Source organism: Aulonocara sp. 'chitande type north' Nkhata Bay, linkage group LG4 (genome assembly GCF_057382095.1).
Source record: "Aulonocara sp. 'chitande type north' Nkhata Bay isolate Kocher_YH1m ecotype deep benthic linkage group LG4, A_spYH_male_GT1.1, whole genome shotgun sequence".
NCBI classification, from domain to species: Eukaryota; Metazoa; Chordata; class Actinopteri; order Cichliformes; family Cichlidae; genus Aulonocara; species Aulonocara sp. 'chitande type north' Nkhata Bay.
Window position 1 is genome coordinate 27631828 of NC_141347.1, and position 24921 is coordinate 27656748.

The following is a 24921-nucleotide window of genomic DNA, read 5'->3' on the forward strand; positions in this document are numbered from 1 at the left end:
CCGCAGAACATCACATAATATTATGTGGCTATTACTGAGGAAATGTTTAATCAACTGCACTGCGCAGACTTTAGGAAATTGGGTGGATCTTAATTATAAGGCTTAAGCTATTATGGCTATATGGGTTAATAAAATGTTGAATTTAATCACTTCTTGCATGCAGATGTACAAAGTGCATGTAAGAATAGCTTCATTTAAACTGAAACTTTTAGTTTTTATAGGATTCTTTGAAAAAATGTGGAGCCAGGAGGTTGCAAGACCGCCATTGCCGTGGGTTGTGAAATAGATATGAAAAATAAGTGTTCAACAAATACTATTTTTGCAGTTTTTATTTTATTAATAAAACTGATATTTTCTCTTTTTGTATTAAAAAGCTTAATCCTGATTTAAAATGTCAGAATGATACATGACATTATCAGCACAGTGATGTTGCTTCACTAGACTATTTTTCACTAATCTCAGCTTTTTAGGTTAATTATGATTCAGTACTGTGCAGTGCATGTCATCTTTGAGCCAAGGTGGAAGACAGAAAGTGCGATCACTAGAATGTGACCCAGATCTCCATGCACACATGCTCTTTTCACACTTCCTGCCCATTTATACTTTGACTATGTGTGGTGTGTGCCCCTGCCAGAAGAGACATACCAGCAGATGGCTCGGGAAACTCTGGAGGAGCTGGACTGGTGTCTGGACCAGCTGGAAACCATTCAGACCCACCGCTCAGTCAGCGAGATGGCGTCCAATAAGGTGGGCACCTGTTCGCACACAAATATGTTCAGCTTCACCTTCACTGTTCGCCTATCTCGGCGTAAGCGCCCTGCTGAGATAATGAGCAACATATAAACTGATCCACAAGGCTTTTCCAGCCTCCTCCAGTGCCTGTCACATGTGACCTTCACACATATTCACACAGTATTGCTCAGCACATGACTCATCAGCTGGAGTATTCATGTGCCACTTAAAAAAGTGATCATTTGCAGTAATTCTGGGTTTATTTGCAGTCCTGTGGTATTCATAAATAACTGATGTGGAGTCCTGTGTTCAGCTAGTGCTTTCCTTTTTGGTTGGTATACTGAAAAGCTGGGGGGGGAAACAACTCTAGTGGTTGGTGTGGTTGTAAGCAGTATTGAATTTTGGTGCATTTTTGCATTAGTATGTTTATAATTCATATGTGTGCACATGGGCAGGATTCTTACAGATGCATGCACTTTTGTTTGTGCGGGCACAGGAAGAGAGAGAGAGCGGTAGAGAAGGGTGGGATGTGACGGTTTGTGGGTGGGAAGGACAAGGGAAGGGGGTGGGGGGGCGGTGGATAGGTCCTGATGCTGATGTCTCTGCTGTAACCTTGGTTGCTACCGAACAGCAGCAGGGTCTGCCCTTCCCTTTTTTGTCATTGGCTTCCCACTCTGACCACAAGCCATGTGGCTTAGGCAACAACCAATGAAGCACAGGCAATGCTCCTTTAATAGTGCTCTGTCTTAAAGAGACAGCATCCTGTGCCTTGTTGATTTTATTCCAGAAATTCTTCCCATGCTTCACCTCTGTGTTAATAATTAGCAGCGTTCTTTGTGCTTGTAATCAGGCTTGTGATGAAAAGAGCGAGGGAAAAAAGAACACAGTGATGAATGAAGGGACATAGTTTATGTGTCAGTGCACATACAATGCACAGAGAGAGAGAGGAAGACTCTTGGTGAAAACGTAGTCTCTGTGAATATGTCGCGGCGTCTTAGAAGGTGCAAATAAGACATCCTCCACGCTGCCAACATGGAGGTGCACACATGAATATTCCCACACAGTCTCTCACTCACACTCACACCCTCACTCACACACATATTTCCGACAGACGTACATGCTGTCTTGTTGCACATGCGCTGTCGGCATCTGAATAGAGGCGAGCGCAGACACTCACACACATGCACGCGCCTGCAGCCACACTGCCTGATTAGCTTGCGAGAGCTGTCTACAGCATCCAGGGAAATGGCGCAAGAGGCAGAGCATTTGAGGAGAAGCGGCAGCCTAAAGCAGCGGGATTAGACCTCTGGCATTTTGGCCAGCTGCTGCACGGATTGACTGGGAGCAGAGGACTGTGCTGCGGAGGTATCAGGAGGCAGCCGGACTGCCTCTGCTCTGACTGTGTGTTACTGGGATCGGTGTGAGACGGCACAGACGGGCTGATGCACCGGTAGGATTGGGCCGGGCCTCTGGATCCGTACTGTGGGGGAGGGGCAGCCGACGCAGAGAGGGAGACTGTTTTTCCAGACCACAGCTCTGGTTTGATTCTTCAACCTGACTGTCTGCTACAGGCCTGCCTGCATCCCATTCTGTCCCCCTCTCTTTCTCTCCAGTCTTGCTGTTCTCTTGCTGTCATCAGTTGTTTGCCCGTTCTCCCTTCCCTGGTCCTCCTGCTATCCAGGCTCCCTTTGCATCCACTATTTGAAACCTCAGTCATCTTTCTCTCCTCCCGTCATCATCTCTCCATTGCCCTCACCTTTTTTTTTTCATTAGTGTTTGTGAAGCAGCCCAGCTCTCGTGACATTGTTTTTTTTTTCTTTACATTTCTCTTACATTGCCACTCATTTCCACCATTCGCTGCTGTCTTTGCCCTTCAGACGGTCCATCGCTCCCTGTCTCCCGCCTCCCCTGCCTCCATCTTTACTCTTTCGGCTCCCATCCACCTTTACCCAGCACTGACTATATATTTGGGTCAGCCTGCTCAGCAAATGGGATGAGATGTAGTCTCCACAGCAGCCGGATCCAGGGGGCTCCTGGTTTGCCCTCATCTTCGGACCACACTGAGGCTGGAGCCTGACTCAGGAGTGACTGGGTGGCCTGCTTTGGGGTATTGCATGTAGGCAAGGACAATCTGCACCAGCAGCCCCTGCCCTCACCCCCTTCCCCTGTTCCTTTGACCCCTTCTTGGGGCAGCCGTCACTCTGGAGTGTCCCGGCTTGACTGGCTGTGGCCTCTCCCCACACACCCTGACGACGCCCTCATGCCACTGGGGGACTCGCAGCACCTCTACCCCACTCCACTACCGAACCTCCTGCCGGTGCCATCGACCAAAACCCCCAGTCACCCTCAACATGGGTGTGGTGGAGGCCATTGACCCAGCGCCGTCCCCCTGCCCCTCGCCTGTACCAGGGGGCTACAGGCTGCCCCGCTCCTCCAGCTACAGTCCCTTGCAGGGGAGGGCAGGGGCAGAGCTGGACCTCGATGCAGCTGCTGGAGGAGTTCTGGAGGGGGGTGGGACAGCAGCAGAGCGCAGGACACCCTTAGTGGACCTCTTCTGTGAGACCTGCTCCAAGCCCTGGCTCATCGGTTGGTGGGACCAGGTAGGGCTCGGGGAACTTGCAGAAAACAAACAAGGCCTGGCGGTGGCCATCTTGGATGGATGCTGTGAACTCTACAAGTGTTATGCATGCATTAACAACTCATCTGTTAGCTAGCCCTCATTATGTGTCTTTTTTAAAAATTCACCAGTTGTTGCGTCATCTTGTGAATATATTGAGCTTATAAGGGAAAATCTTAAAAGGTGCTACATTAGATTTGTTTTATGTGGACTCCATGTGGTGCTGGAAGACTTTCTGGGTCTGGCAGGGACTTCATTTCAAACAGTAAGTCAGAATGCTGGCCAGTATATTCCTGTAGATAATTTACATGAAACTACTCAGCAGGAACAGTGATAGGGGAACAGAATTTATTAACTCTGCCCAGTGTTTCTACACTGCAGCAGAACTGTAAACAAAAAGACAATAATATCAGTCTCATTCTTCATCCCCCTATAACCTGTCTACATCCGTGTCCTGTGAGAGTACACCGAGCTGCTTATAATCTGAGAAATAGCCTTGGGACTTTATGAAGTAGTCCAGCAGTTTTTACTGCAGGTACGATGCAGTGTCACATAATGGCCATTTCTATCCTTCACACCTGCGTCCCACATCCCTCTCTCTGGCTCTCTCCTGCTACCCCGAAGCTGGCCTCAATACAGACTAAAAGAAGGCAAGCATGCTGTCAGTGAAGGAGAAGCTTATTGTCTTGGTTCTGTGTAGATGCTTAATCCCCCTTTTGGTTATTTAACCCTCTGACTCTATGTAAATTTATACATTTTCACAGGTTTTTATTAATAAATGAAATTTGTAGACTTGTATGTGATGGGATATCTCGACACTTAATAAAAAGAAAAAGAATAAGGATTATAGGATTTACTTGATATCTCTGTATCACTAAGTACAGGTTATACTTTGGAGCACTTCCACGTGTTTTATTCATGACGGTATATATGCCTAAGATATATGCCTGATATATACCTTACATATGCAGGTGTGTGAGCCCACAGTCATGTCTGAACAGTGTTTGCATGTTTGCTTCATTAGTCTGTATCAGAGGAAGAGTGTTGTTTGTCCTGGCACTCGGACTGGCACTGTAGAAGTGTTGGTTGGCAGCTATGACTCAGCGTTACAGCATTAGGGAAGGAAAGAACCAAAGAGCGGGAGAGAGGAGGTTTGGGCTGAGCCTGCTTGCCTAAGTGTGCCACTGGGCTTCACTGGCCTTCCTGGCTGCTGATGGCTGATTCTGCCTGATTGCTCCTACAATTTATTGTTACAATTAGCTATTTGCCTGGCTTATTATGTAAGAGGTGACAGGCCAGGAAATGATGGGAAAATGGGAGATAACTATGGGGATAAGAGTGAGAGATGGGGGGTGTTGCACAAAATAAAACGGAAGGAAAACAAAGAGGAGCTTGTGACAGAGAAGGATTTGGGAGCTCAAGGGAGGTAATGGAGAATGCTGTTTACCTCTAGGGGGAGGGAGGAGCAGTTTTAAGTAACAGAGAGCTGTAGCGAGGAGCAGAGGCAGAGGAGGAGAGGGTTGACCTTGGTAAAGGTCAGAGACACCTGCCTACTCCCTCAGATTGTCACCCAAGAAGCCACCGCTCTCACATCAAGCTGAAGGACTGACTGTGAGGAGGCAGTTGCCATGGCAACTGCTCGGGTTGCCATGGAGATTGTTATGTGTGAAAGATCAGTCAGTGGGACACAGACTGAGGGGTCTGTCCGATTTGCATTGTGCTTTCACATAACTTGTCTGACAGGGAACTGTTAAGTCTCCCAAATCATCGTGTGGAGCTATGACAATAAAACGTTACATAAACGCAGCGAGAAGATTCAGGAACAGTGTTCAGTCTGTCTGCATGGATAATGTACTCATTTAATCATATTTGTGTCTGTAGTTCACAGCTGACACTGTAGTTGTATGGGAAAGAATACATAAAAGAAACATGCCACATTACTGCAGCACATCTCTGGAAATCAGAGTACAAGCACACTGAGTCGGGGTATTGAACAGTCTGTTCTCATCTGAGAAAAGGAGGAGGCATGATTCATAATTGATTCCCTCGCAAAATGAGGGTGATAATTTATTTTTTCATATTTGAATCACAGGAATGTTTTGTTGTTATATATCAGTGCAAATGGAATCTAAATTACAGTGTTAATATATAGTTGGATATGTCAGTAACACATGTCTTATGCTTCTATGTCCTAACTACTGTTCAAGTCACTCACTTCTGTCAATGTCTGTCCTCCCCTCAGTTTAAAAGGATGTTGAACAGGGAGCTGTCCCATTTGTCAGAGATGAGTCGCTCAGGGAACCAAGTGTCAGAATACATCTCCACTACCTTTCTAGGTAAAGAAAACCTGCCGCCCACTTGTTGCCAACTTTTATAGCAGCTTCACCCGCAGCTGATCTCTGACTTCTGCTTGTTGCAGATAAGCAGAACGAGGTGGAGATCCCGTCCCCCACCATAAGGGAGAGGGAGAAGCCCATGTGTCACATCAGTGGTGTGAAGAAGCTCACGCACAGCTCCAGCCTTTCCAACTCCGCCCTGCCTCGCTTCGGAGTGAAGACTGAACACGAGGATGCATTAGCCAGGGTAAACGGAAGTGAAACCTACTTTCTCAGCACATTGTATTTATTTATCTAATTCTAATACTAAATTCCTGTTTGCATTCTGTAGTCTTCTGTGAGAACATGTAAAGAGAATTTCACTCCAAAACACTGACATGTCTACACTGGACCGTAGTAGATTGTGTTAAAATAAACTTTTCTACTGTGAACTTCTAAAGAACTGGCAGCACTGACAGTTTGGTGACATGTGTGTTTCTCTTTGCTCTCAGGAGCTGAACGACTTGAACAAGTGGGGCCTTAATATCTTTCGTGTGGCAGAGTTCTCTAATAATCGACCCCTCAGCTGCATAATGTATGCCATCTTCCAGGTGAGAGGCCGGTCTTAATGGAATGTGCAGCAACTAATAGAATGTAGAATGACTGTGATCATGACTCTTGTGGACTCCGCCTGTTGCAGGAAAGAGATCTACTGAAGACCTTTCGGATCCCTGTGGATACGTTTGTCACCTATGTGATGACCCTGGAGGACCACTACCATGCCAATGTGGCCTACCATAACAGCCTCCACGCTGCTGATGTCACTCAGTCTACTCATGTACTGCTGTCCACACCAGCTTTAGATGTAAGTATCTCTATTTAACTGCCAATGACAAGAAGTCCACACAGCTTCTAAAACGAAACAATAGTTAAGAGCCAAACTGCAAACTATGTGTTCCCCTCTTTGTTTCTCTCTTACAGGCTGTATTCACTGATCTAGAGATACTAGCTGCATTATTTGCTGCCGCCATCCATGATGTGGACCATCCAGGAGTGTCAAACCAATTCCTCATAAACACCAGTGAGTCAAAATGAGATTAAACTTGTACACACATACATTACCAGTCAAAACTTTGGACACGTGACTATTTACATTGTAGATTCTCACTGAAGGAAACAAAAAAAACTCCCAACAGTGTCACCAGAAAAGCACACCACCTCCTCAGTGCTTCACGATGGGAACCATGCATGTAGAGACCATCCGTTCACCTTTTCTGTGTCACACAAAGACACGGCGGGTGGAACCAAAGATCTCAAATTTGGACCCATCAGACCAAAGCACAGATTTCCACTGTTCTAATGTCCATTCCTTGTGTTTCTTGGCCCAAACAAATATCTTCTGCTTGTTGCTTTTCCTTAGTAGTGTTTTCTTAGCAGCTTTTTGACCATAAAGGCCTGAATTCGCCTAGTCTCCTCTGAACAGTTGATGTAGAGATGTGTCTGCTACTAGAACTCTGTGTGGCATTTATCTGGACTCTAATCTGGTCCTCATGTGTGCCAGTTTCTTTGTAGTGCTTGATGATTTTTGGGGACACATTCAAAGTTTTAGCAATTTTCCAGAGTGACTGACCTTCAGTTCTTAAAGTAATGGACTGTCGTTTCTCTTTCCTTAGTTGATTGGTTGTTGACATAATATGAATTCTAAGTTGTCAAATAGGGCTGTCAAGTGAGTACCAACCAGACTTCTGCCCAACACAACTGATGGTCCCAACCGCATAAAGATGGCAAGAAATTCCACAAATGAATTAAATGAATGAGGGTTTGCAGCGCTGTCAACAAAGCAAAGGGTGGCTACTTTGAGGAATCTAAACTATAAGATAATATAAAAGTTATTTATCATTTTTTTCTTTGCTACAAAATTCCGTATATCTTGCGTAATATATTTGATGTCTTCGGTTTGTATCTACAGTGTAGAAAGCAGTAAAAAATAGGTGTGTCCAAACTTTTGACTGGTAGTGTATCACACAGCAGGAGATAGTCTGGGTACAACATGTTCTCACTCACTCACATACTCTAAAACCTGGGGTTCTGCAGCATGGTGGTGGACTGGTTAGGACTGTCCCCTGTCAGAAAGAAGTGGATAGGTTGGGAAATTCCTCTTTGGAACAGGAAGAGGTGAATTTGAAGTTGCCTGTCTGTTTTTATTAGCTCCACAATAGAGAGGCCAGACCTCACTTTTCTCTCATAATCAGCTGTCATAAGCTCCAGCATCCCTTAATAAGTTCTGGAAACAGGTGCATAGATGGGAATACTCCAGAATTACATTGGGTTTAGGCATGAGTACCAACTGGGTAGCTTAGGACACATGGAACCCCCACAGTGTTACTGTCACTACTTTGCACTAGAGAAACATCAAACACGCTCAGGTAATTTTAATAAAAACGAAACAACATAAACAATGGTGATAAAAAAAAGGTGAATTGGTTGAATATGCCTGATGTGTGATGTGCAATCATCACTAGCAAATTACTAGCAAAGAGAGGGTAGCTATAAAGAAACCAGTACAATAATGTCTATAACAATGTGTTTGTAAAAGTCTCTGATTTAAGAATGGGGATAATTCAGATAGCAAAAACTAAGCAGGGATTTTTATATATGCTTTACTGTTTTGTGTATATAAATTGTATTTATGATGTATATAGTGTAGTATACAACACGCACTTATATACATACATACATATATAGAGTGTGACTTCTCATTTTGTTTTGTAAATGCAACAGTTTACCCTTAAAAAATAGTAATTCTCAAAGGAGTTTTTGTTGTTCTTTTACTGATATCGATTGTTGCTTGATGCCTTCCTCAGACTCAGAGTTAGCCCTGATGTATAATGATGAGTCTGTGCTGGAGAACCATCACTTGGCTGTGGGTTTTAAGCTGCTTCATGAGGACAACTGTGACATCTTCCAGAACCTTACCAAGAGGCAAAGACAGAGCCTTAGGAAGCTTGTTATTGACATGGTGAGTGTCAACATATTCATTATGAATTATAGCTACCTTTCTCACTTGTCGTCATGTGACCCTTTCTACTTTTTATTTGTCTCTTTTTCCTCTAATCTACTCATACCTACTTTGTTCTCAGGTTTTGGCAACAGACATGTCTAAACACATGAGTTTGCTGGCAGACCTCAAAACTATGGTGGAAACTAAGAAAGTGACAAGTTCTGGAGTGCTGATGCTTGACCACTACACTGATCGAATACAGGTAAGCTACAGTTATTCAGTTAATTTAAAAGTACTTCCAGTCAACAAACAATGAGAGGAATATTTATAAAAGATAGGAGTGTTATAAAAGATAATGAGACCGTGAACGTGGCTCACCACAATGTTTTTTAAAGGTGGAGACAAGTTGGAAACACAATAAATATGAAGCTGGCATTTTGTTTTAAATAAACTAAACCCTTAGAGTGCATGTATAAGACAGGTGTAGCCACCACAAAGACAGCCATTCGTTTCTGGGCTTTGGTTTTCAAGGCTGGACTCCACGGCTGTTGCAGTCTTGTTATTTTGGCACAGAAGGGAAGTATCTGAATGTAATGGTGGAGTGCTAGGGCATCATGTAATGCTAGCATGCTTGGTTACCAAAGTGCATTGCACAGATGCAGATGTCAACTAATCGGTACAAACAGCACTGAATGGACTCTTAAGTACAATAACCAACAAGCCATTTCAAGAAGCACCTAAAAGTGTTGACGCAGTTGAGGCTTTTAGTTTGGTGACTTTCAAATGGCAGAAGCAAAGCCGCTTGCATTGGCCTTAACCTGTCAGTTTTGAAGCCAGCCTTTCAAGTGGCAGTTTTTGGCATTTGAAAGATTACTTCATCTTTCAGAGCTGTAAGCTGCTGCTTGGTTGAACAATATACTTCACACACCAAACTCCTGCAAGATCTAAAATCCAGACTGACAGTGTGGTGAATGGGACAGAAATGAAACATCCCCAGTTATCTCAGCCAAGGTGATGGTGGTTGCTGACAGTTTCTAAAGCAGCTGATCAGCTGTCTTTGAACAAAGACGAAACAACGGTGTTGATTCGAAAAGTATTTGAATCCACGAAAGACTAGATTCTAACAACTTATTGTATTATTATATGTGTCAAGAGTTTTGGAAAGGACAGCTAATCTGGAATTTCTCACCACTGGAGAAACTAAGTGATTTGCACTGCTCCAGTCAGATGTCACAGAAGAACAGGTGACATTAACAGCGGGAGTTAAAGGAAGAGCTCAGGTGACATCTGGATTAAGCGATAACATCTTTACAACCCTTTCATTGGGAGGTTAGATACAGAGGTTAATTAAATTCAGCTGCAAGCAGTGGAGGATGTTTTCTGAGGATTTAAACATGAAGAACATTTTTGCTTAGTAGCTGTCAAGATCAATAAGGAGGAAAGAGCAGTTACTGAGACTTTGGAGAATTGTACCAACTTGTGGAGGAAAGGAAAGGAAAAGAGAATGAATGTGAAAAAGGTCATAAAAACATTGGGTTTGCACCACATTTTTCAGTCGCTTTGTCAATTTAAAATGCTTTAAAATGTCAGACAACTTAAAGGGAAAAAGTAGACGATGGGCAAACAATCTTCATGTTTATCAGATTTCAGGATAGTGTTAATCAATGCTACGGCCATTACTCAAAAAAGGTGAGGTATTGCACATTACTCTTTACTTTTCTATTACTTATAAACCTGAAGCTACAGTCCCACACACCAATAGAAATCCCCACCCTAACAAGGACACGCATATAAAGAGCCCAAAAAGACTTTAAAGGAATCGTCACCGTAATTCAACTGCATAGGTTTAAATAGAGGCCAGCAAGCTTATTGCTTTTGTTACCTGTTGAAGTTAAGGCTCTGGCTGCAGGGCTGGGGTCAGCATACACTCAGCTATTATGTCATTCTGGGTTCTTGCCTAGCTTTGTGTTTGCATGATGTCTGCGCAGATGCTTGCAAAGGGCCGAAGCTGCGTTAACAGTATAATGCAACTGTTTCTGTCATGGACGCAGTCTTCATTTCACTATCGCATTCTTGTCCATTTATGCAATAACAATAAAGGTAATGTCCGTATCGCTACACTTCAAAAGCCGTAGACCATGACACCAGTTTGTTCCTCCCTGCACATAAACTGAAAGTAGCTGATTGTGGTGCACAGAAAGAAAAAAGCTTGTTTCTTTGTTTGTTTGTTTTTTATTTCTAACACAAGTAACAACATAATTTTAACTGTCATTTAATTATTGAATTTAGTAGTACTGCATTACTTAAAAAATGTCATGTGATTACAGTAACAAGTTTCATCCAACACTAGTATTTCTAGCTTTGTACGTTCACAATATAATGTGAGGTAAATGATTTTGTATATGTGCAGGTATTGAGGAACATGGTGCACTGTGCTGACCTGAGCAATCCCACAAAGCCTCTGGCTGTGTATCGACAATGGACAGAGAGAATCATGCAGGAATTCTTCAGGCAGGGAGACAAGGAGAGAGAGCGGGGGATGGAGATCAGTCCCATGTGCGATAAACACACTGCATCTGTGGAAAAAAGTCAGGTAAATGAGCAGCAGTGAAATACACACATGTATGAATATAACAGCACGCAACTGGATAACTGTTAATGCTGTAGGTGGAGTGATAACTACAGTGCAGAGAGTGATTTATCAGCTCTGATCGCAGCAGTCATCCTCCTACATTTTTAATGCTGATTTGCAGGCAGTGAAGAAACACCACTGTGCTAGCTTATGTCATGTCAGTCATTGCCTTTTTCTTTTTTTTCCTTTACGTAGGTGGGCTTTATTGACTACATTGTCCACCCGCTGTGGGAGACATGGGGGGATCTTGTACACCCTGATGCCCAGGAAATCTTGGACACTCTGGAGGACAACAGAGACTGGTACCAGAGCACTATTCCCCAAAGCCCCTCACCACCTCCTGTGGACGACGACAAGGATCTAAACGTGTGCATAGACAAGTTTCAGTTTCAGCTCACTCTGGAAGAGAGTTTACAGCAGGAACAGGAAGACGAGGATGGCAAGCCCACGCCAAACCATGTGGCACAGGACTGCAGTCACGGGGAGGATGAGTGCAAAAAGGATGAAGAAGAAGACATAATGGCAGAGGAGGAAAATGAGGATATAATAGAAGAAGAAGATGAGGTGGCAATGGAAGAAGAGAACTTGGAGGAGGAGCTGAAATCTCAGTTGGGTGGGGGGCCTGACAAGGACAGACTTTCTGACACAAGTCCTGTAGAAGAAGAGGAGGATTCTTCTTCACAAGCTGACGATACATGAGTTTTGCTCCTGTATCTCCCTCCTCACTTGCACACATTATCTTGTTCATCCTTTCAATGGCCAAACCAAGAACAAATAAGACTGCAATGACAATACACACCTTTAAATATATTTTTCAAAAAGGGAATAAATACAAATTGCTTAAAGAGAAGTTAATTACACAGCAACTGTAGATTTGGAGTGGCAACAAGTCTTTCGACTGATTCCACAGTGAACTTTAGACTAAGAGGAATCTAGGAGAGCATTAATGTTGGGCGACTGAAGACAGCGTAGCACTCTGGGACTAGAATGCACACACATAAACACACATGAAGTAACACACAACTTATAGAAAGAAAGAAAAACAGGAGCAGGAAATCCACCAATGCAATGTGTGTACGAGCATGCAGCAGTCATGCAGTAAAAGTGTGCTCCGCATATTCCCTGTCCTTTCTTTTTTCGGGAGGCAGAAACACACGCTGGACTGTATGTTTGTATGTGTGCATTTATTAGAGGGACACTGATAAGTATTGAATCTCTTTGGAAAAAGCCATCCCTTAATGGAGTATTAACTAGTGTTCAGTCAGTATTAGTAATTCATGTTCGTTAGAATCTCAATAGAAACTGTTCTCCTCAGAAAAGCTACACGTCCGAGTAACTTCTTTTTTTTTCCATTTCTGTCGGAAAGAAAAATAAGATAATCCCATCGGAGTTGGAGGAGGTGAAGGAAAAACTACGGAAGGAAAGGAAGATGCTGCGACGAAGGGGCCATCGGGTCCCATATCCCCCTTTTTCCCTTTACGCGGAGAGTGCTACTGGTGCAAGATGGCTCTGTGCCTTTTTGAAACACCAGCTTCTTGAACGGAGCTGTCGTGAAGCAATGCATTGTGGGACAGGAGTGTCTGAATTTGTCATCATTTTTGATTGTCTCTTGTTGAAGATCTCTCTCTCTTTACTGTTCATGGTATCGTGGTGTGTATCTCACACGTACAGTTTCTGTGGTGATATGTTTTCAGCTGTAAGTCTTCCTTTGTTGCTCTTCTGGTAATATAATAACTCAGAACTCTAAATGCAGAGCAATCACTACCACCACCACAACCACCAGTAGACTCTTTCCAGCTTATGTTCTTTTCTTTTTTTAATTTTTAGAATATTTTTTTTAAACTTTCTGAGAATAAGCCATGTGATGCTTTGAAGCATACGTTTTGCCTATTTTATATTTGACAGTTGCCGAATACGTTGAAGGGACACGGGATTATTTCATCAGCAGAACAAATTTTTTTAAACGCCATCTCACGCCCACTTGCACTGCGTGGTCATGTCTCCTCATACACAACCAATCTCACCAAAGTAAAGGATGAGAAACTTCAGTGGGTGAAGTGATTCAAGGGAAGACAGATGAATAAGAAAATCAGGGAGGCAGAATGTCAGGGGAAAGAAGCGTGACGTGGCCAAATAGGAGGTCTAGCGGTCCCTAATCATCCTTGTTATGTTTGATGCTTTTTTGCCTTAATGTCAGATGCAGGATATATGCCTGCTAGTATGTAGATTTATAAGATATACAATAGATATCCTAGTATATTTATATCACGTCTGTATGCTTATTTCTGTGAGTATCAGTGGGTCTATACACAATGTATCCAGCATTGCATTTGGAGGGAAAAGGTAGACACTGCTGCTGACTAGCTGTTATGTTGTTGCTGTGCTTGGACCAACGTAAAGAATGTGTTGTTTTCTAATCACAACGACTATCTTATTATAGCTATCTGAAGGCATTGAGGGGGAAATAAGAATTGAAAGGGGGAGTTGAGGTGTGTGTGTTTTTGGTAGGTTTAAGAGGAAGATGTTGTCACACTCATCGTCGCTCACTCACTGGCATTGCCGTATCTCGTCGAGCGGATGTTCAGGATTCGATCGACAACAGCTCAAACCGGCCGCAGTTTGTCCAGGTGTTCGTTTCTCACAGGGTATAAATGAATTAAATACATAAACAAACAAAAGAACACGAGTGGGGTTCTTTTGAAGGTAAGACCAAGTTCCTGCAGGTCAGTAACTCAGCTTATCTGAAGACACCACCACAGACTGGTGTAAGAAAAGCCCCATGGGCACAGCTGCGAGGCCCCCCACACACAGGCTGTTTCATCCAGTGAAATGGGAAGTTAGTCAAATAAAAGATTCCCATATGCACTGGCCTTTTTTTTTCAACACGTTGCTTTGTTTTGTGGCTTCTCGTTCTGTTATAAGCTATAAAAACATCAATATTTAATTGCCATACAAACACAATACTGTAGCAATTGTTTCTTATTAAGGAAATTATTAAAGTGATTGATTGCTGCCATTCTTTTTAAATGATGAGAAGAAAACCAGGGGAAGTGTTTTCTTTGAACAGTTTGTGTACAGTTTATTTTTATATCATTCTGGTGGATGGTCTGGAAAATGAATCACGTGTTGATGACTATAGCTATAAGCATTACCACTCTTGTATATAATGTAATATTGGATTGTAAATTATAAATTTATCCGCATCATCATGATTAACAAATAACCACTTAAAGTTGTTAAGTGAACCACTGCAGGCCACATCCTCATATTTCCATTTTTTAAACATATGTTCTCCTCACTCGTGCTGTCCTATTTTATTTTATTTTTTCACTTTTTAGTTGTTCACATTTATTGTTCAAATCAAATATATTCGTACCAGCACTTTATTTCATCAGGTTTCGAGGCAGACGGTGTGTTTCAGGTAGTGTGTGCTGCTGGTTTGGTCATTCGCAGTCACTTATTGATTATATTCCACTGGGCCAAACCACAAACCCTCATTGTGAAGCAGTTAGCGTTCACCTCTCTCTGCAGGCATAACCAAACAACCCAATCATTCTCGATTAAATGTCCAGATGAGACTGAACCCATTTGACCAATGCGATCAAATGGAAGTTGAGGTAGTCACATAGGATACAGTTAAAGGAGATAAATGTGTCCTTATGTGACTTGGCCCTTTCTAGCACCGTCACCACCTCGGTTTCTTAGTAACTTTAATCACTATCTAGCCTGATAGCCTAAATGTCCATCCCGTGGTGGCTTACTTAGCTGGTTCCCATCGGGTTTGCTGTCAGGTTATTGTTGTCACAGACTGACTCCCTCTGAGAATACTTCTCTGGGCTTTAATTCATGTGTTTGTTCATGAGTAAGAAAGGTTATTCAAGGGAAAAAAAAAACATGAAATGATTGTAATATTTGTAAATGATGTTGCTGTAATGTGTAAAATGTGTCCAAGTTATTTTTTATTATATTATTTTTATGAGAGTTTTTCCTCTTGACAGAGCTGAGGTGTCATTTTGTGAATAAATGCATTTAATAAGCAAACATCTATATATAAAACAATATTATAGTATATCAGTATATTTTTCTTTTATTTCACTGTTCAGTACTGTAAAGTGTGTTAAAATACAAATAAAGAAAGATTTTTCTATTAAATGCAAACTCCACTCTCCTGTTTGCTACGTTTTTCTTCTTCGCATTAATGGTTTCTAATAACTCTATGCAGCTTAACACAGACAAAAAAGTGTCTAACTTGTGCTTTTGTGAGCATTACCGCCCAACTCAGAGCTTGGGGTGTTTCTCACCCATTGTAAAAGCTATCATTTTTTCATCATTTTTTTTAATCACATTTTTGACTTTTGATGCTCATATCAAGTCTGATTCACTCGTTTTGCTTTTTTTCATTTAAGAAATATAGCTAAAGAAAAAGAATTAAGAACTCCAGATTTCTTATTTATTGCATCTATTACAATAAATAAGGAGATTCATTCATTATTTTTCTTGTGAATTGGACCTGCTTGTCCATGTCTTTATCTCCTCTCACTTGCATTTGACTATTTTCATGACTGTTATCTATTAATCACCTCCAATCTGTTTAAAATGATTTTAACTCACTGTCACCCCAATTCTAAAGTTTTCTTGTCGGGCTTGTTTATATTTCAGTTTAATAATCTTGGTCCATTAAAGCCTTAAGGAGCAAGGCCAGTACCAACATTGTTGAACCACTCCACCCCTGTTCTTCAGACTGTGGCATCCTTTTTGAGACAAGTATTTTAGTAGTGTTTGCGACTTGCTTTGATCGTGTCCATTTTGACTTGGCAGTTTTTGTTAATCCACAGAAAATGTTGTTTGCTGTGGATTAACTGAAAAAAAATAGACATTTCTATATTAATAGTGGAACAGGAACCTTTTTGCAATTTCAACTGTTTAACTTTTACTTAACTCATTTGGTTTACAATTAATGGCAATCGAGGTGGGGTTAGCTAAAAGTTAAAAATCCCTGGACTTCTTCACATTTTCCATAGTCATCCAGTAGGCGTGCTTAACTTAATTTAGCCTGCAGCTTGGTTTATTTTCAGTTAAACTTCAGAGTGGCTTAGCTTGTTTACATTTTGGTTTTTAAAAGATTTACAGTAGTTCCTTTTCCCCTCACGTACTCTTAGGTAAGTATTGTAACCTTGGAATGCACCTCTATTTGGACCTGTTTGGTCTAGTACAGGTAGGTTGGTACATGCATACACCTAGATTTAAATAAGATTTCCTATTTGTATTAAATCTGGTACTGTGGTTTTAAAGAGAGGCTATTGCGTAGGGACATTTTTGATATAGATTTATAAATGTGTTATGAAAGTTTAAAATCAATGCATAAATGCTTAAATGTTATTTACCCCATAGTTAAATATTGGTAAAAGTGCAAACAGTGATGACTACCTCTCTTACACGAGATGGCTGCGTCCCCAGAGTCCTCTACACTTCAGACAAGCGCAAAGGGTCTTCCCGTTCTCCGCCAATCACAGGAGCCACAGAAGAGCGTCGTCCAATCAGAGTGAAACATGACAGAGGAAGGGGAGGGTACATGTTCATGCGCAAGAGCTTTGTCAATACGGAGCTAGGCGGTGGCAGAGTTTAGCTATTAGCTCTTTTGAAAACAAGATAAAAATATAAAGTCCTGTTTGGGCTTCAGCGCATTAGTTGAATTGCAAAGGTAATATGACGTTATGATATTGAAATACACTCGAAGGGTGTTTTTATATTAGCATTTTAATTTTGTAATATGTTAATGCGGTAGCTAAAGGTGCTAGTTAGCATTGATTTGTTAGCTCGGGATATAAAATTGATACAGTTAGCTCAGGCACGTTGTAGTTTATAAAGTTATGGCTCCTGGTGTGCTTCCTATTGAAGCTGCGTTTAACCTGTATATTTTTTATGACCGATAGGTCGTGGTGCCGTTGCACGGTGGACTGTCATTATGTCCTGTCAGTTCCTGCTCCTGCTGTTGCTGAGTGTAGGAGTCTCCGCGGTGGAGGTCCAACGTCCTCGCGGTGTCCCTTTGTCAAGTAAGCATTTATATCTTTAAACAAGACTAAAACGCATCAATTAGTTCACCGAACCTCTGGTAGTCAGCTACTTGTAATGCGGAGCTTTCATGGCACTAATAAAATAAACTTGAAACCTCGACAGAACGGCAGTTTTATGAAGAGGGCAAACCCTTTACGTGCCTAGATGGCTCCCGGACCATTCCGTTTGACAGAGTAAATGATGACTACTGTGACTGCCAGGATGGATCTGATGAGCCAGGTGTGTATATCCTGGAGTCTGATTACTCTTTTCATAGAACGTTTGAATTAGGTAGTTGCTGCTAAATGCACCTGTGCTGTTTATTTTCAGGCACTGCTGCTTGTCCCAACGGCAGCTTTCATTGCACCAATGCAGGTTTCCGTCCAACCTTCATCCCCTCTTCTCGCATCAATGATGGGATCTGCGGTAATTTAGTTATTTATTTATTTTTTTAAATCATGCTGACCATTTTTATTTCTGTTCTTTTGTGTGGCTATGATTTTGTTTACACCTTGAATTCTTTTTTTTGCAGACTGCTGTGACACAACTGATGAGTACAACAGTGGTGCTACGTGTCAGAACACATGCAGGTGGGATTTATACAACTTTCTTAACTATTTTTGCTTTCACTTATACTCAGTGTTGGGAAGGTTGCTTTTAAAATGTATTCCACTACAGATTACAGAATACATGCCGCAAAATGTACTTTGTAATGTATTCCGTTACGTTACTCAATGAGACTAACGTATTCTGAATACTTTGGATTACTTAATATATTATCATGCTTTTTACAACTTTTTACATGAATGTACTATTGCTGTGTGATTTATTACTATTACTGAAGGTCCGCGGCTCCAAACCGTAGTAAAGGGACCTCTGGCTAATACGTCAGGTTCCGTGTTGGGCTCGTAGCCGAAAAATAGCTTTACTTTGTTGTCTGGGTCAAGTTTGAGGCAGAGAGAGGCGTTGAAAGGCTGCTCCAACGGAACTTATTGTTTCGGAGGAAAACATGAACACAGTGTACAGTCGAGTCTTAATAGCTTACTTACAACTGGGCTCGTCAGGCACTCTTCTTTAGGGATGGGTATCGTTTAGGTTTTATCCGATACCGGTGCCAAATCGGTACTTTTGAAACGGTGCCGGTGCTCAAACGGTGCTCAAACCGGTGCTTAAAGAATGGAGAACACAAAATTGGTCCAAAAACCTCTCATGTTCAGCTGTTTTTTGTAAAAAGATAACAATGTTAGCCTTTTCTGCAGCTATGGGGCATATATGGTATCACTCTTGGCTGGAAGCAGTGCTTAAACAATGGAAAAAACACAAACTTTGTCCAAAACCTCTCATGTTTAACTGTTTTCCACTTTTTCTTTGGTCATTTTAGTCTTTTTGGCCAGGGTGAAGGGAGTATCTGCCATCAAACAAGAGGACAGCTGCATGTAGCTATGACGATGTTTGCTAGTTCACCTTACATGCATTAATGTAATAACGTGGTTAGCCTACTCAACGTAAATTACACATGAACAACATTAAGCTACTCACGCAGAGAAGAACGGCTGCTGCTGCCATCATCATCCGTCATCATTTCTGCTACACTGGCAGGGCTAGGGGCCAGGACTCTCCTCTTCGTGTTTTTGGGGGATGTTGCATAACAGGCAACCCACCCGGAGTAGATGTGCTCGGTGTGAGGTCTCGCAGCAAGCTATCAAATACGGCGCATTTCTCAGCTTTTAAAAAAACGCTATGCGTCGCCAGGTGTTTCATCGGATTTGAGGTGTTACCTCCTTTGACAGTATCACAGTATCAGCTTAAAGCACTTGTTGCAGGCTGCTGAGTTTGCATATTTTGCTGTGAAGTACAGCCAGACTTTTGACCGCTTGGCCTTGGACATTTTTAATCTGTAGCTCTGCTCTAAAAGAACGTACGTACCTGGACCCGCCTACTATCCTCGGAAACGTAAAATGATTGGCTAGAAGTGTATCACAGCTCAGGAAAAAAAGCACCGAAATAAAGCACCGAAATGTGCGCTGCTTTTCGGTCTGGTTACTACCGTTTATGTCAGATGGCACCGGACACCGGTACCCATCCCTACTATTCTTGGCTGCAGTGGTTATTATATTTACATGCTTCCAGCTCCCATTTCTGCTCGATGACAGCTCGTACTTTTCCACTCTCCTTTTTCTCCCTCCTCGCGCTCACAGACACATAACGGGTATGGCAGTCCATTCTCCCTGCAGCACGGACTACACTGCCCATGATGCTACATTCTTTAGGGCTATGCCTGTAGCATTCTGCCTATTAGCTTAGCACAACAACAACAACACCCAGGAAACACAGTCGCAGAGAGAGAGCATCACCCTGTAACCATGGCAACCGTAACGCTGCCGCCTGGAACAACAAAACATAGCTGTCAAAACAAACCCAAACAGTCCTGACCCGCCACAATATGAAACAGGAAATGTAATCCATTTATTTCAACAAAGTAACTGTATTCTGAATACCACCTTTTTAAACGGTAACTGTAACGGAATACAGTTACTCATATTTTGTATTTTAAATACGTAACGGCGATACATGTATTCCGTTACTCCCCAACACTGCTTATACTTGCATATACATATTCAGTGTTTTCGGTAGATGTTTATTATTCAGAATGTTTTATATGATGTTTAACTTGCAGAGAGCTTGGGCGAAAAGAGAGAGAGAGCTTGCAGAAGATGGCTGAAATTGCAAAAGAAGGCTTTCTGCTAAAACAACAACTCATCCACGAAGCCAAAATGGGTCTAGAGGATAAGAAGGTGTGAATGACAAAACAACCTGTGGTCCTTTTGCAGTATGCCTCTGAAACATGAATCCTTAGTCATAATCATTTTGATGTAGAGATGCCGGTGCCTAACAAAATACACTTGCAAATGTTTACATCAGTTACCTCTTAGAAACTCACATTTACATTCAGAAACCAAATATTAGACAAATTGCACAAAAAAACCAAAACCAAAATAATTTCAAGTATCAAAATGTTGTTGTTTTTTTGTTTTGTTTGTTTTTTAAGTTTTAACTAAGTTACTAGTGCCACACGTGCAATAGACTAGCGTTCTATGTGACCTGTTTTGGGGCTGCATTCAGTACTTATATTTTTCTGGATTTTAATGTTAGGGTATCGTTTGCTTTCTATAGTGATTTGTTTATATTTTCCACAGCTATTGTGTATAGGTTAAATTGTTATATTTTATAATTTTCTCTCAATAGGCCAAACTTGGAGATGTTCAGGGGAGTAAGAAGGATATGGAAGCAAAGGTGGAGGCTCTAAGAACAGTAAAGGAGTCTGCAGAGCAGCCTGAGAGAGAAGCTAAAGAGCGCCATCTGAAGGCCTGGGAAGGTAAACTAAGATTTAAAAGTATATCGCCATCTACTGTTTGTAATGAGCATGACATTACAGGTTCTCTAGTGTCATTTAAGCTAAATATTAAATATTGTTTGATCCTGATTGTTTTGCAAGTATGGCTCATTCGCAACGCATAGCAAGGTTGTTAATTAAATTTTCATATATAATTTTTTTTCTTTTTCCCCAGATCAAAAAGCTCTCATTCAAAAAGAAAAAGATAGTGCTAGAATGGCTGAGGTGTTTCTTGAACTTGATGATGATGCAGATGGTTTGTGAGTACTGGCACCCTCCAGAATTGTTGGGACACGTAACAAACTGAAAAATATATCTAGTTAGACAGCTGGTGACATGCCATAGAGACCACTTTGGCAACAATAGCAACACCGTGAACTGATTGTAACTCTTTGAAACAAAGGGTTGACATGCCATTTAATATATACACTTTGGCTGATCATTATCCTGAAGTAATTTAGCATTTGTTGTAGCATTTGTCTTTATCAAAGTAATTTATATATTTTTTTACGCCACAGTGTGTCAGTGCCTGAGCTTTTGTCTCATTCTGAGCTTGACCCAGATGCAGACGGTTTCTTCACAGAAGCAGAGGCGCAGGTAAAACGGATTCTGTTTGTCTTCTGGTAAAGTTTACTGGGTTTTAGAAACTGTGACACATCAAAATCTGAACCTTTCCTTTGTTTTGCATAGGGACTATTGGGAGGAGTGGATAAAGTAGACACAGTAGCATTTGAATCTATCTGGAGTAATGTCAAAGAAAAATACATGTCAGAGGTAAGATGCTATACTTTTTATTTTTTTTATTTTTTTAATAAATAGTAAATTTCATGAGAAATTTATGTAAATATTGTTGGCATCAGTCCAACGCAGACACCCCAGCACCAGAGGAAACTTCACGGGAGGAAATAAACGAGCCCGTCTCTGACAACGAATCTGATCAGTACCCTGACGATGATATACCAGAGGATGAAGATGATGATGATGAAGAGGATGAAGATGATGACCGCGATGAGCATGACTATAAGGTCAGCTCACTGAATTTTTCATCAAACTTCTGCTGGATGAGTCAGAGTTATTTTTGGAGTTAACTTATGTTTGATTTGCAGATCCCTCCTACAGCGAGGACTGAAGAAAAGAAGGATGATGATGAAGGAGCTATGCCTCCCTATGACCAAGAAACGCAGAACCTCATTGATGGTAAGAATGCGTTTAAAACTGAGTGACTCATCCTGTCCTGAGCAATAAGTATTTGACTCATCACAGATGTAGAAGCATGTCAGTTTGCATTTTAATGTTCTAATTTGAAATGAATTATTCATTATGTTTTGCAATAAATTGTACAGAAAAGGAATTAAATTCCCCAGCTGTGTATCTTTTATATGACATGAAGTTCATTACATATGAAAGCATCAAGAGGAAGTCATGATTTGCTCAGACCTTTTGTATGTTTGTGTGTGTTTTTTGTGAGTTTGTTGTACGTGTATATTTCAAGTCTGTGCATCTGATTCCCAGCTGCTCAGAAAGCCAGGGATGAGTTTGATGAGGCTGAGAGAGCTCTCCGGGAAGTAGATGATCAGATCAGGTAAGTGCTCAGCCTGAATGTGAAGAAGCCTCTTTGCCAGTAATGCAATCAGCTTTTGTTAACATAATGAGAGTTTAAATTTCAACAGCTGCATTGATTTGTATTTTTTTTTTTTTTTTTTTTTTTTACACAATCAGCGAGTTATTGTAATTGAAACCTGTAAACAAATACTGTTTAATTTTGGATTGGGTATTTGTTTCAGGAACCTTGAGAAGGAAATCTCTTTTGACTTTGGACCCAGTTCTGAATTTGCCTACTTCTATAGCCAGTGTTATGAGTTGACTACAAGCGAGTATGTATTGTAAAAAAAAACAAAACATATTTTTTTTAATGCTTTGTATAATATTTATTATATATATTATATATTTCTGAAGGTCTAAGTTTGTCTGTTTCTTTCAGGTACATCTATAGACTGTGTCCATTTAACAGGGTAACCCAGAAATCCAAGTTTGGTGGATCAGAAACTAACTTAGGGTAAGACAATATCTGTTCTTTCTATTTCGCATGGCTTTGCTTGAGTCTTTGCTCATCCGTGTTTGCCACCATTTTCTTTGTGCAGATCCTGGGGGAAATGGGCCGGTCCTGAGGACAGCATCTATTCTGTAATGAAGTATGAACATGGAACAGGTTGCTGGCAAGGCCCCAGCAGATCCACCACAGTGAGTGACACCCAGCCAGGCATCATTTAATCTTTTCTGTCTTAATTTGACTTTAAATAATTGCTGTTATTTTACAGAGAAACAATATAATTTGTTGTTTTCCCTTTTAGGTTAAGTTAACATGTGGGAAGGAAACTGTTGTGATGTCTACCTCAGAGCCTAGTCGCTGTGAGTACCTGATGGAGTTTACAAGCCCTGCAGTCTGTCAGGAGCCCCCAAGCCTGGAAATATCGAGTCATGAGCACCAAGAACTCTAGATCTTTTTGATTAGTAAGTAACTCCCAACTTCTGAGTATTTGTAGCAAACCAGTATCATCCTCCTTTCACGTCTTCCTGTCCATCCCTTTTATATATCAAATGTTTCTTATGGCTAGCATTGTTTAAAGCTGGCATATTTTCTTTGCTTAACCAAATGAAAATGTTGTACAATCTGAAGGTTTAGCATTTCAGAATTTTTGGAAGAATTAGGTAAAGCTTCATTTTAGAAGAAGAGCAGGCCAGCAGCAAGATCCAGGTAAAGGCAAGTTCATAATAATTCATCGTAGTGATTAAGAGGGTTAGAATTAATGAAGGCCAGAACTTAATGATGTCCTGTAAGGGTAAGATGAATGCAAACGGTACTACAGTATTCCACATCAGCACTCTTACAATAGTGCATACATCCTTTACTGCACACAGTTGGAACTTTAGAGCTTCCAGCTGTTTGAATGATGTCACAGGTATAAACATTGCTACCAGCTCAGATTGTAAAATGAGTTCTTATTTTTAGAAAGTAATTTAGGGTTTGTTGTTGAATCGCAGTTACTGTCACACATTTCATACCACAGCGATATAGTGATATCAAATTATAAGTTTGCCCGCAAGCCGCCCACAGATGTCGTAAATGGTAAACAGATATCTAATACAGTTTTTCTTGAAATACAAAGTGATGTAATGCTGCAAATTATGAAGCGTGGTTAATCTTAAATTAAATTGATTTCTTATAGCCATTTGTCTTAGATTTTGTGGGTGATGCACAGTTGATAGTTACATACCTGATGTTAAAGTGCTTTAAAATGGTATGGTAATAGGGATTCTTATTAGAGATGCACCAATACTCATGTTTTTTTAAAATAGTTTTGGTTTGTATTTATAGATAAATGTTACTGACTGTCTAGTGGCTATAAATTAGGTGAGTATCTGCCAACGCTGGTGATTTCCAGTTACATCGGTGCATCTCTAATTGATCTGGTACAGCAAAATAAAACTTGAATGTGTCATCCTCTAACATTAACATGGCATCCATCTCGAATGTAAGCAATAATTAGGAGGCATCTGTGCTGCAGATGCTTAGTCCTCAGGAATGAAACCATTAGGGATCAGTGACTAAATTGTTCTTCCTTTTTTAAATAACAACAAAGACATGACTTAGGCAAACAAGCCATTGAAATAAACATGTATGTGCTCCATCTTGCAGGTTGTTCTCAAGGGACCACAGTCACTACAGCAGTATGAAGTTGCCATGCTGTGAGCAGCATCACCTTGGTGTTGGTTAACAATTAACGATAAATTCCAATGATTAGTTTCTCTTTCACTTCTGTAGCATCATCTAAATTTCCAACTTCCAGTGCTACCTGTTTATTTGAGCCTGTTTCTATCCACTGTAGTGTCATTCCATTATTTTGAAATAAACTTCTTATCGTGCTGTTAAATTTTGTGTACCAGTGCTTTTTTTTTGTCAGAAATAAACTTTAAATCTAAATAACTTTTCTTATGATCACAAAACATATGGATATATTACATATATCCAATCCTATTGATTATTAAATATTTAACTGAAGAGCTGGTGGAAATGTGTCATTTAAAAAAATAATTCAGTGTGCGTTATTGTTGCAATTATCGAAACACTCAAGCCAACAAACCAGCCTTACTGAATGTGCATGCGATTGTAAAATG

The 24921-nt window shown here is 41.0% G+C and overlaps 2 protein-coding genes across 4 annotated transcripts in view; both read left to right on the plus strand.

Moving 5' to 3' along the window:
- Positions 1 to 15460, plus strand: part of pde4a (phosphodiesterase 4A, cAMP-specific) — a 48763-nt gene extending 33303 nt beyond the window's left edge. For all 3 annotated transcript variants that reach the window (XM_086289581.1, XM_086289582.1, XM_086289583.1), the window contains exons 6-15: positions 635 to 747; positions 5592 to 5685; positions 5769 to 5932; positions 6177 to 6275; positions 6365 to 6529; positions 6646 to 6745; positions 8529 to 8683; positions 8805 to 8927; positions 11076 to 11258; positions 11493 to 15460. In XM_086289581.1, the coding sequence (XP_086145707.1) occupies positions 635 to 747; positions 5592 to 5685; positions 5769 to 5932; positions 6177 to 6275; positions 6365 to 6529; positions 6646 to 6745; positions 8529 to 8683; positions 8805 to 8927; positions 11076 to 11258; positions 11493 to 11996 (1700 nt within the window). In that variant the 3' untranslated portion in view covers positions 11997 to 15460. The remainder of the gene's footprint in view (positions 1 to 634; positions 748 to 5591; positions 5686 to 5768; positions 5933 to 6176; positions 6276 to 6364; positions 6530 to 6645; positions 6746 to 8528; positions 8684 to 8804; positions 8928 to 11075; positions 11259 to 11492) is intronic.
- Positions 15461 to 16853: 1393 nt separating this feature from the next.
- On the plus strand, positions 16854 to 24909 carry prkcsh (PRKCSH beta subunit of glucosidase II). The gene is made up of 18 exons (XM_086289584.1): positions 16854 to 16998; positions 17231 to 17350; positions 17475 to 17591; positions 17682 to 17777; positions 17884 to 17941; positions 20029 to 20146; positions 20598 to 20727; positions 20921 to 21005; positions 21264 to 21342; positions 21436 to 21519; positions 21606 to 21770; positions 21852 to 21942; positions 22258 to 22327; positions 22530 to 22619; positions 22727 to 22801; positions 22887 to 22986; positions 23097 to 23256; positions 24443 to 24909. Exons 2-17 carry the CDS (start codon positions 17263 to 17265, stop codon positions 23241 to 23243), a joined length of 1593 nt encoding a protein of 530 aa, XP_086145710.1. The 5' UTR covers positions 16854 to 16998; positions 17231 to 17262; the 3' UTR covers positions 23244 to 23256; positions 24443 to 24909.
- Positions 24910 to 24921: the final 12 nt, after the last annotated feature.

What these genes read in the sequence shown, in the direction of transcription:
- prkcsh (XM_086289584.1), top strand. Translation starts at nt 17,263, where the DNA reads ATGTCCTGTCAGTTCCTGCTCCTGCTGTTGCTGAGTGTAGGAGTCTCC. An exon ending in ACGTGTCAGAACACATGCAG is followed by an intron (nt 17,942 to 20,028) that starts GTGGGATTTATA and finishes TTTAACTTGCAG; the next exon opens with AGAGCTTGGGCGAAAAGAGA. An exon ending in CCATCTGAAGGCCTGGGAAG is followed by an intron (nt 20,728 to 20,920) that starts GTAAACTAAGAT and finishes CTTTTTCCCCAG; the next exon opens with ATCAAAAAGCTCTCATTCAA.